The 11,723-nt window shown below is 25.5% G+C and overlaps 2 protein-coding genes across 5 annotated transcripts; both read right to left on the bottom strand.

The window, feature by feature from the left end:
• On the bottom strand, nt 1–3,445 carry LOC147910242 (uncharacterized). Of its 4 annotated transcripts, XM_087404275.1 has the most exons (10): nt 3,160–3,234; nt 2,949–3,006; nt 2,703–2,834; nt 2,492–2,609; nt 2,156–2,420; nt 1,505–1,627; nt 1,201–1,291; nt 905–1,047; nt 665–797; nt 369–590 (listed from the first exon to the last, which is right to left on the bottom strand). In XM_087404275.1, the coding sequence occupies exons 3-10, from the start codon at nt 2,790–2,792 to the stop codon at nt 540–542; spliced, it is 1,014 nt and encodes a 337-aa protein (XP_087260401.1). In that variant the 5' UTR covers nt 2,793–2,834; nt 2,949–3,006; nt 3,160–3,234; the 3' UTR covers nt 369–539. The 4 variants fall into 4 exon arrangements, with proteins under 4 accessions (XP_087260400.1, XP_087260401.1, XP_087260399.1 ...); XM_087404274.1 differs by lacking the exons at nt 369–590; nt 2,949–3,006 and adding an exon at nt 1–347 and having other exon boundaries at nt 2,703–2,822; nt 3,160–3,445; XM_087404273.1 differs by lacking the exon at nt 2,949–3,006 and having other exon boundaries at nt 2,703–2,822; nt 3,160–3,445.
• Nucleotides 3,446–4,078: 633 nt separating this feature from the next.
• LOC147910241 (uncharacterized) lies at nt 4,079–11,003 on the bottom strand. Its single transcript, XM_087404339.1, has 9 exons — nt 10,824–11,003; nt 10,444–10,563; nt 10,048–10,165; nt 9,278–9,539; nt 8,995–9,105; nt 8,732–8,822; nt 5,708–5,850; nt 5,286–5,418; nt 4,079–4,691 (listed from the first exon to the last, which is right to left on the bottom strand). The coding sequence occupies exons 1-9, from the start codon at nt 10,965–10,967 to the stop codon at nt 4,641–4,643; spliced, it is 1,173 nt and encodes a 390-aa protein (XP_087260465.1). The 5' UTR covers nt 10,968–11,003; the 3' UTR covers nt 4,079–4,640.
• Nucleotides 11,004–11,723: the final 720 nt, after the last annotated feature.

Below are 11,723 nucleotides of genomic sequence, written 5' to 3'. Positions count from 1 at the left end.
CTATTGATGCAATGTTTATTATTATTTGCACTGTAACGTAATTACACTTAAAACTCACTATATCGTGAAAAATGTGCGTTGTATATATAGTATTCATTTACTAAATTATCGAAATATAAATACACTTTCTAAGTAGATATTTTGAATAATGACAATAATATTATTATATAATAATAAATCTTTTTTTTTCTTAAGATACATTAATTTTACAAACCTCATAAAAAATGTATGATATAGTGAAATAACATTTTTCTTATTTTAGAAATATAGTTCGATTGTTAATATTGCGTATCCTGCTGACTAATATTGCATTAATCTTTTTTTTTATATTTGCATTATGCATGGTTCTATAAAATATATATTAATAAATTCCGTAAAATTTTATTTTTATTCATATGTATAATAGATATAATCTTAAAAATTGTTTTCGTGTATTATTAATTTATTACATTAACATTTGCAACATAAGCATACCAGAATTACTGGATTATGATAAACTATATGTTCGACTAATGGTACATTTTATTTTACGAGCACACTCACTGAATGGAATAAATTACCATAAAATACGAAAGTGACATGCTTATAAGCTAAAACGTGGAAATTGTATTCTTGATTATCTAAACTAAAAATATTCGACAAATTATTATTAGTATTACTTTACCGTAGCGAATCCTTCTAACGATGGAATGAACAAGCCGCCAATCATGAGCGTGCAACATCTCATGCTTTTTCGCATTATAAACAATAATAACTTTTGCACTTTCAACGGCGCCATGTACCATTGTATGTTGTATCTACGTAATATGTTATTAGAAGAGCGTAAAAGTTGTAAGATTGAAACAAATTTGAAATAAAAACTGTTCTTTAATGTATTACGGTATATATCTATAAATAAGCTCACGTTTTATAAAAAATATCGCTGCTATGATCGATCACCTCTTGTCCGATATAATTGCAGAAAAACAAGTACCAAAATTGGCCAAGAACAAATAGAAGAGTTGTTATTAGATCCCCATATGCCTCGGTCATTATTAGTCGAGAAAGCTGTGATCACATAGACGATCAGTTTTACTTTGTGAGAAATGCAGAGCTTACTTACGCATATGATAGTATATGCAAGTGTCGTGTTTACAATACCCAACTAAGATTTGTTAATTACTCAGCATCATTGATAAGAATGTATCAAAAGTAACTCACGCGATAAAGATTAATGCTTAGCGTTAGTACGGAGAATGGTATTGCAATAAAATACATCCACTCAAAATTCACTTTCGTCATTTCGATAAACCTTGAATAAGGACATGCGCAGGATAAATATACAATATAAGTGACTATTGTCGATAATTACGCGTACATACGAAAATTTTTTGTGCTTGAAATTTTGGATTGTATATTAATAATATATTAATGCAAGTTTATTGAGGAGTGAATAATTTAAAAAAAAAATCACATTATAAAATAAAAAAAATTGTCATTGATTAAATTAATGAGAATTACAGACTCGATTGCTTTCCTGTGTATATCAACTGCACTGATTATTTCTTGGCATATTATTGAATTTTTTTCAGTAACAGATATTACGTCTCGTGCCATACCTTTGTGCAAAGCTTGCTTTATACGACAACTGAAAAGTAGAGAAATTTATAAAAATTATCAAAATAAGTTGATTCGCTTCTTAGCTCTTAGATAGGTACTAGGCAATCTATGCGTTTTTCTATCATAATTATTTGTTCTTTGATAAAAATGAAGATAGAAGCTAGGAAAATGAAGATAAAAAAAATAAGTGAATTCTGTTATTTACTGACAAGTAATTAACTAATAATTTTATTTTTTAGTAGAAACATAATTAATTATTATATATCAACATTAAATAATAATTATATCGATATATTTCACTAAACAAAATCATTAATTAATTAAATACTTGTCAGTAAACAAAGATCGTTATTTTATTCTACTTTCAACCCTTTGAATCTTTATTCCAGACATTCAATTTCATCGTCAATTAGATTTCTGGAAAGAGCAACTTTTTTATATTCTACAATATCAATTACGACTTAAAAATTTTAATTAAAACCCGAATTACAACAATTTGAAACAGAAAAAAATGCGTAAGAATCTCCTATTTAATGGATTACAACGCTATATTTACTTCGCTATTTCGAATAATCCACATGCGTGTTGTGTATATGACATGCAAAGTGTTTCCATGGCTATTACTGTAGTTATGCCACACAGTACGATAAGGAACAAATATAACAAAAGCGGAGTAAAATACTTTTGTTGATCTATAAAAACCTCGATCTCGGCTGAAAGATGCCGTATACGAGATTCGTTTGTAGCTGTTGTGATGTCCAGAACAAAATTTAATAGAAGCTGTGTTAAAATGAAGCTAAAAATAGCCAAATAGACGAACACTGTAACAATAAAACTAATTCTAAATTATAACTGAAACTAGCATTGAAAAATTATTTGGGATGTTGCTTACATATCGTAAATAATGTGATAAGTCTTCCAATAGCTGAATATTTTTTTATTATTTCAAGTTCATGTGCATTGTTTAATTCATTCCAGTCCAAACGTATTCGTTCTATGAGGTCTCGCATCTACACTCGTAAGATAATTATTCATTGTTTTTTCTAAAAAATATCTTTAAAATATTTTTAAAAATATTATATAATAATATTAAATACATTTACTTTTTTCATATTTAACCAATGAATATTATATCTCAATATATAACTCAGCCATGGGACACTATATGCAAGGATTTTCAAAAGAAGCTCCATGTTGTATTCTTTCGTGAAAAGGGTTGCAAACTGAAAGCATTACTTTTTTGCAGATATTTAACTTTTAATAAATTTGATTAATTAATTTCGTTATATTAATGACTTTTTAATTAGAATAACTTTGTAATGACTTCAAAGAAATTGTTTACTACATACAAATATGGCCATTCTAAGTATCACTGAATTCATCAGAATTTTATGTCATTAGAATTTCCTTACAAAGAATTTATTTAAATTAATACTATTTGTTAATTAAAATTCATTATGCGTTCAATTTTTACTCGATTTCTCGTTTTATTAATTTTTATATCAAATAACAATAGTTCGGAAATAATAAAAGACATAAAATTTGAAAAGATTATCATACCTGAAATACTATGCTAGACGTAAGTATTATGATCATCAATATTATTAGAATACATCTGAAAGCAAATCTTTGATATGGCCACAAACCGATACATAGCAATAGGTTCCGATTAATAATGTAATAACTGTCTGCCGTACAAGTCATTTCAGTACAAATGCCACAATACATCTGTGCTACAATTTTTTCTAGAAATATCTTTTCTATACTTGATTAACATATTCTATTATAATTTTACATTTTCTACGTTTTTTTTTGCTTGCAAATATTATGCAAATATTACATTAATGTCAAAATTACAAAATTCTGTAATATCAAAAAATTACGAAATTGTGTTAAATAACTGGCTCAAATTATAGTTTTATCTTATACATCTGACTAAAGTAGTCATAAGTATGGGAAACCTAATATGTTACTACTTGCAAAGTATGTATAACCAGTATTTTCTTTCTTTTACCGTTGCTTCTTATATTCGATTGACACAAGCGCAATTACAATACCATTTTCATTGTCTCATCAGTTCTATTCGAGACATGAGACGTCGTGGTACTTTTTTTAGACGTGCATACAACTAATATATAGACATACTAATTTAAGACCGATATTCATAGTCGATTCTTATTTCAAGACCATTTTAAGTAATATATTGTATTAAGATGTTAATACGACTCTATGGTTGGTTTATGACATTTTAAAACTGTACTTAAGACAATTTTAACTGTATTTATATTTTCATTTCATGTAGAACATTAATTTTAATATATTATATAACTCTGATAAAAAAATGCTAAGATAATGTAATAATATTTGCTCAGCCAGAAGCATTAATATTATTTTAATAAAAATGATCAATATATTTCATTATTTTTCTTTTTGTCTAATGCTCTGAAAAGTGATACAATCTTAAAACAATTTCCTTCCCTTTTGTTTTTTTTTATTCAAAAACATCTGAAATCTTTTTTTCACATTTTTTATATTACTTTTAATGATATTAGTTGATGAATAAATAACAACATGAAAACTGCATTCCCCAGATAAAATGAAAAAGGTAAACGCTGGTATTTATTGTAAATGTAAAATCGGTACAAATTCATTTCATCTATATTTTATTTCAGAATCTTATACTTTTGGTGTATGTTTTTTCGATATTTTTTTACATACGTATATATGTGTGCATAGATAAGTACATAGATAAGTCAAATTTTACATTTGGTTTCAAGAATAAATCGTAAATTTATATATCACATCTACGTAAAAAACGGAAAAGAAACAATGTGTAGTGTTTTACGAATTAAAATGATATTTATGCGGTTTGACAAACAATATATTTATTGTAATCATACTACATGAACTTAAAATATTGATTTGATCATATCTCTACGTGAATTATAATTTTTCGTTGCATGTGATATCATATTTTGATGATCAACCAGTATAGTGATTTTGAAGGAAATATTCATTTGCATATATTACCCATAATAACATTAATGCATTGATAAAAAAATTGTAAAATAAGATAAAGAACAGCTCACGAGCTAAAATATAAATTATTAATTAAAATTAATCCTATTTATAAATTTGTTATATTAATTTTTTCAATGCCATGGATACATTAATTTATGCGTCTAGTTTTAATAGTAAGCAAATATTCAGCATTGAAAAGTGTGTACTATATTATTTGCGACGTTAATTTTTTATTAGCAAATTTAATTTAATTTACATTTGATTCTAAATAAACTATTAATTATATATATTAGGTGTTGGAATTAATTCGTAGCGTTTTTAATGAAAGAATGTTATTTATTTCACATGAGCATTAAAAAATACATTAATGAAAGTACTTCCCATCACTTGTAAAACGCTACGAATTAATTCCAACACCTAATATTTTTTCTATTTCTTTTAAAAATGAAATTTATGCCAATTTAAAGGCATTGTTTATATATTACAGTTTAATTTCTTGTATAACATAGTTATTGTAACATAGTTATTATACACAAATTATAAATATTTAAGTAAATTATGGAGAGATGTAGTTTAAAATTAATTGAATATGTTATTACATTTGAAGTCTGCTATTATTTCATTACATTATATTTTATTATATTTGCTTTTGATATAACACTTACCGAAGCAAAAGATTCAAGTGATCCAGAGAATACACTACACATTATAAATTTGGAATTTTTTATGCTTCTTTGCATCATAAACTGTAGTAGTTTTTGTAGTGGAATAGGAACGGAATACCAAGGTAATTCGCATCTAGATAATAAGATTTAGATGGTTTTATTTTCTAAACATGTTTAATGTGTCATATTTATAATAGAAATATTTTATTCAATATAAATACAATTAATAATTGTAAATTTGATTTTTGATAAGTATGCAAGAAAGATCATGTATAATTATTCTAAAATTTCATGTATGTATTTTTTTACTACAAAAATTATATTCAAAAATTATATTCAATAATACAAAATTGTTGCAAAAATCTAAAAAAAAATCTAAAGAAAAATTATTAAAAAATAAAAAAGTATTTGAAATAGCATACATTTTGTAAAATATGTCAGCACTGCAGTTTGTTACCATCTGCGCCAAAAGATTGGTCGTAAACATGTAAGTAAAGTGAACGATGACAAATATTGCAATCAGAAAAAACTCTTCAATTTCTTTCTTGAATCCTGCTTGAAAAAGCTAATATGCACAAAAAAATGCTTTATATCACATAAAATTTCAATTTCCCGTATTATATTCAACAATGCATGTCCTTGGAAAAACTCAAATTTTTGCGATAAAAATATACTTATAATATGCAATAAAATATGATTTTATCATTTTGTCAATATAATGCAATAATATTATATATACATTGTAACCATCAGGATTGAAAAATATAACTCAAGTAACGTTATGTGTAATGCTGTTACTATTATTGTTATTTTTTTTAATAATAATAATTTTTTTAATGATAATAATAGTTACTTTTTTAAAAATTATATAATATTTAATTTGTTTTAATATACATATATATATATATATATATAAACAAATTAAATATTGTATTAGGTGTTGGAATTAATTCGTAGCGTTTTTTAATGAAAGAATGTTATTTATTTCACATGAGCATTAAAAAATACATTAATGAAAGTACTTCCCATCACTTGTAAAACGCTACGAATTAATTCCAACACCTAATATAATTTTTAAAAAAGTAATTATTATTATCAAAAAAATAACAATAATAGTAACAGCATTATATATATATATATATATAGGGTGTCCACATAACTGTGATGTTTTTTCCGGCACTTCCGATGATCTGACAAAAAGTAGTTTGGATAAAAGTTAATCAGTTTTCAATCGGCTACAAATTGCAATATTAAAAATGTGCAAAATACTCTTTTTTAGGAAAAAAATCAAGGTCACCCTAATTTTTTTAAATGACACTACTTTTTTATTTCATAATATTGTAACTGGTGTCAAGACAAGTTCAATGATCTGCTATACTATGACCTTGAGATGATCTTATAGTTGTGGGATTAATAAATGGAAACGTTTTCGTAAAAATTATTTTATTTGTATTAAATTTTTTTATGAACTATTCTACAGTAGAAAAAGATTTTTGTATCTGCTACTTTTTCACAGACATGGATTCTTGTTTTTTAAATGAAACTACATACAAAACAACAAATTATATATAAAAATAGTAGCATAACAAAAAAGTAGAACAAAAATTATAACAAATTTAATGGAAGAAATTATGTAATTACAATAAGTGTTCGAATTATAGTTCATTTTCTTGTAGGCACAATTCTGCTCTATGTAATAAATTTCCATTAGTTGCTCCTATAAGGCTGTCACGGCGAATTTCTTCGCATGCTATGAATTCGCTGCTTTAAATGTTTCATATTTTGAATTGGTACTACGTAGACTATTGATTGCAAATGACCTCAAAAAATCTAGTGGAACAAATCGGGAGACTGAGGTGGCCAAGCAATTGGTCCGTAAGTGACTAACCAATGTTCTCCGTATTTTGAATTTACATATTGAACAACAATCCGAGCGTTATGAGATGGATAACCATCTTGTTGGAAATAAATACGTTGCAATATCATTCAAAAGCACTTACAACAATGTTGGAAGTTGAGAACGAAGAAAATTTAAGCAAGCTTGGGCTGTCAAATTCTGTTCATAAAAATAAGGTTCAACCAGATGACCGTATACTAGACTACACCAAACATTCACTGTAACTTTATGTTGAAAATTATCGGAATCAATAAGGGATTATCCTTCGACCAAAAATGATAATTATGACGATTAATTACACCATTTGAGAACTTACATTCATCTGTCCATAAGATATTTTGTAATTTTTTTCAGGATTACTTTCGTACGTGACAATCATGTTATAAAATTTAGACGACGTTGTGAATCAGTTATATACGCAAATGTTATACTTTGGTCATTTTGTAAGGATGATAAGGATTCTTTTTTACCATCTTATGAACAGAACTCTTAGATAAACCAGTTTCAGTAGCAACTGCATGAATAGAAGGGTGCGGATGTTCTTTTAAATATGCTAAGATCATAAGAGTATTGTCTAAGAGTATTGCAGTTGTACTTAAATGCGGTTTGTTCCTTTTCTTCTTTTCAAATTCTCCATAATTTCTCAAATTCTTTTCAATGTTATAAAACATTGTTGCATACGGGTGATGTCTCTGTCAATACCTTATACAGAATTGCAGCATCACGTGCATTCCTTTTACATTCACCAAATATTAACAGTATATCAACTTTTTTATTATAGGAATACATTTTCGATAAAGTGAGACTGAACTATAATTTGCTCTAATAACAAATTAAGACTGAACACAAAAACTATTGAAGCGTTTGAGCTATGCTATATTACAAGTGATATTTTTTTCTATATACATACTACATACACGTATAAACTATATTCGGGAATATTACGAATTCCGAAATGGCTACGTTTGTTCTTCACGTCTGAATGTAAGGTCATCTCAAGGTCATAGTATAGCAGGTCATTGAACTCGTCTTGACACTAATTACAATATTATGAAGTAAAAAATATGTAGTGCCCTTTAAAAAAATTAGGATGACCTTAACTTTTTTCCTAAAAAAAAAGTATTTCGCACATTTTTTAATATTGCAATTTGTAGCCGATTGAAAACTGATTAACTTTTATCCAATCTAATTTTTGTCAGATCATCGGAAGTGCCGGAAAAATCGTGATCACAGTACGTAGGATACCCTATATACATATTAAAATAAATTTTAATATAAAAAAAGTTTGCTATATAGAGATTAGCATAGAGTTTTAAGTATTAATATTAGAATTCTTACATTTAATCTTGATTATTAAATAATATAATTTTAAGATGTCTTACTTTAGTAATATAAAAAAAGTAACGAAAAAAGTAATAAACTTTTACTTTTTAAGTAACCGTAATAACAAATTATTTTTTGAAATTAATAACGAATTCTTTTTTATAAAAAGTAGCTTATTTTTATGAAAAAAAGATTCTCAATTCTGTAACATATAATTAACACTTACGCGAAACATGTTGATACTTAGAGAAGACGTACCCAATACAAGTAAGAAAAAGAAAGATATTTCGAGACAGGAATTAAAAAAATCAAAGAACCTTTAATAATAGTTCAAAATTAATAACATTCTCATGTAATGTATTTATAATAATATATCGTTCATACTGAGTGTGTGATTATTTCACTACAATTAAATTTTCAATTTGAAGTTCATTTACTCCAATTTTCTTTTACAATTTTCAAAATGTAGCATATAGTATTGCTACGTACTCAATAGCTCTATTGTGACTGATTACTGCGTTGATTATATTTGTGTAATATATTTTGTGTTTTTCTGCAGAGATTTGTATTTCGCAGTCAAATGCATGCTTTATGCGTAAACTACAATAGTAAAGTATGTATGCTAATAATTATACATATAAAATGAGAAATACGAAAACGTAAAATTGACATATAATAAATATAATTAAAATGTATTTTGATATACGTTATGTTTTAGTTGCAAAATTAAATGTTTAAATATATCGACATAATTCTTTGTCTCGATTATTACCTAGTAATTTTGAATAGTCCACAAATATGTTGTATATATACCAGGCTCATTGTTTCTGTAGCTAGTATCGTAGTCGCTTCTACCAAAAGTGCTATGGTCATATGTATAAATATTGGTATGAAGTACTTTTCTTGATCAAAAAAAAACGTTGCTAAACCCAAAAGTTTAAGTGGACGTGATTCGTTCAAGGGTATCACTATATCAAGGAATTTGGGTAATATTTGTACCATTAAAAATAAGCATAGACTTAAATATAGAGAACCTAAAAACATTGATTAAGACATAAAAATAAATTATTATTTACAGTAATATATATTTACTTATAGTAATATATTTATAGTAACATATATTTCAATTAAGATCGATTGTTCTATTTTCGGATAAACTATGTGGTAATTAATCTTCTGAATAAACAATAAGAGAAAGAATAAAAGAGAAAGAATAAAAGAGTAAGAGCATAAAAGTATAAAATAGTAAGACAGTGAGCTGAAGTTTATCAAAAGGTGAAATAACTCAGCTTTAAAGTTTTTAATAAAAAATGCTATTAGGTGTTGGAATTAATTCGTAGCGTTTTTAATGAAAGAATGTTATTTATTTCACATGAGCATTAAAAAATACATTAATGAAAGTACTTCCCATCACTTGTAAAACGCTACGAATTAATTCCAACACCTAATAATAAAATTGAAGTTACAAAAATATCTAACTTCAATGTTTGTATAACTATCAATATGTTAAAAAATTATATATACATATATACATATATGCACCTGTTGCCATAATAGTCAACAATTTTGTGATGTAGGAATATTGTTGTAAAATTTTTAATTCCTCTTTACATTTCATTGAATTCCAATGATAGTTTATTTCATCTATTAATTTCTTCATCTATTGTTAATAATAATTTTTATATATATCATTATATGAATTTTGATACACATATTTTTATTTTTTAAATAAAAGTAAAAATAAATATAATGTGAAAATACTTAAAATACAATTATGTACAAAATAAAAATTTTAAATATCTTTTTATAAAATATCTTAATTGCATTAAAAGCATATTACAAAAAATATACAACATTTATAATATTTGAAATAAATATGATGTAAAAAAATTTAAATATGATGTAAAACAATTCACAAAATAATATAAAAAAACTTACATCTTCAGATTTTATACAGAATGTAGCATATTTTGTAGTGACTACTAAACAAGGTACAGCAAATGATAAAACTTGAAGAAGGTTATCTAAATTAGATGTGCTCGTTATAATCTTTCCTACCTGTAATAATGTATTTTATTGACATCTTAACATACATCTTAACATTTATTCTATTATATTCATATTTGTTAATTATTATATTTTTATATTATTATAGGTTATTTGGAAAGTTTATTTTAAATCTTTTATGTAAGTTTAGTGTGCAATATTTTATCCAAAGGGGTTTTTGTTATTTGTTATTATATAAAAGTTTTATATTCAAGTTACTCAAATATAATATTCTTAAGATTAAAATTAAAAAAGAATAAAAGTAAGAATACCTGTAGAAGTATGGAAAATAAAATCAGAATGGAGATAAATATTCTTTGAATACATCGATACATTGTATTATTATACGGCCATAAACCAAGTATGATTAACAGCATTTGTTGTATTCTGTAGTAGCGTTTGCCGAAAGATTTCATCTTTTCACGAAAGTTGAAGTAATGGATTATTTCGATGAAAAAAGATGCCGAGAAAAATTTCAATTCTATTATATTTCCTTCCTATCCATATTTTATTCAAGATTTCTATTTTCTGCTCTTAAATTTTTATTATACTTTTCTTTTGGTTATTATATGAAATTATGATAACAGATATCAAACAGCAATAGAAAAATTTATTTGTCATACTACTGAAAGATAAGAAGGTAATAAATGCAATTTGTTTTCCAGATAATATTTCCATAATTGTCGCAAAAATATCCATGGCAAGACAAAAATTAGTTTCGCAAAATGTGCAAATAAGATAATTGAAGAGAAAAAAGTTTTCTTTTTCCAGAAGTTGACGCAAGCGCTTTTTACGTTCTTCCTAATGATCGTTCTTCAGTTTCGTTCGAGTGGTCGTAGACGTTACTTTAATTTTGCTGAACAATTGAGTGAATAGTCACCTTCTGCATAATGAACACAAATAATTCTCCATTCGATCAAAGTTGAATAGAAGAAAGACTGAGCACCAGAAGTAAAGTTATCACGATGGAACATGATTTTAATAGAATTTTGTCGAAATAACACATTGTCATTTAATTTCATTTATTCATTTTTAATTCATTTATTTTTTGTATTATAAATTGTTAAATAATAAAATTTTCAAGTTGACAGTTTAATATTTTTTAAGCATTATATATTACATTTTATAATTTCTGCGTAAATTTTTGCAAATATGTTATATACTTAAAAGAG

Source organism: Acromyrmex echinatior, chromosome 3 (assembly GCF_024713525.1).
Source record: "Acromyrmex echinatior isolate Ae372 chromosome 3, ASM2471352v2, whole genome shotgun sequence".
Lineage (NCBI taxonomy): Eukaryota > Metazoa > Arthropoda > Insecta > Hymenoptera > Formicidae > Acromyrmex > Acromyrmex echinatior.
This window is presented reverse-complemented; position numbering and strand designations above follow the sequence as displayed.

Coding starts and splice junctions, on each gene's coding strand:
- LOC147910242 (XM_087404273.1), bottom strand. CDS start 3,327: ATGTATTGTGGCATTTGTACTGAAATGACTTGTACGGCAGACAGTTAT. Junction 1,628..2,155: donor GGATTATTCGAAATAGCGAA/GTAAATATAGCG, acceptor TCTACTTTTCAG/TTGTCGTATAAAGCAAGCTT. Junction 798..904: donor AGCGATATTTTTTATAAAAC/GTGAGCTTATTT, acceptor CATATTACGTAG/ATACAACATACAATGGTACA.
- LOC147910241 (XM_087404339.1), bottom strand. CDS start 10,967: ATGAAATCTTTCGGCAAACGCTACTACAGAATACAACAAATGCTGTTA. Junction 5,419..5,707: donor GCTGACATATTTTACAAAAT/GTATGCTATTTC, acceptor CTTATTATCTAG/ATGCGAATTACCTTGGTATT. Junction 4,692..5,285: donor CACTTGAATCTTTTGCTTCG/GTAAGTGTTATA, acceptor TTTATATTTTAG/CTCGTGAGCTGTTCTTTATC.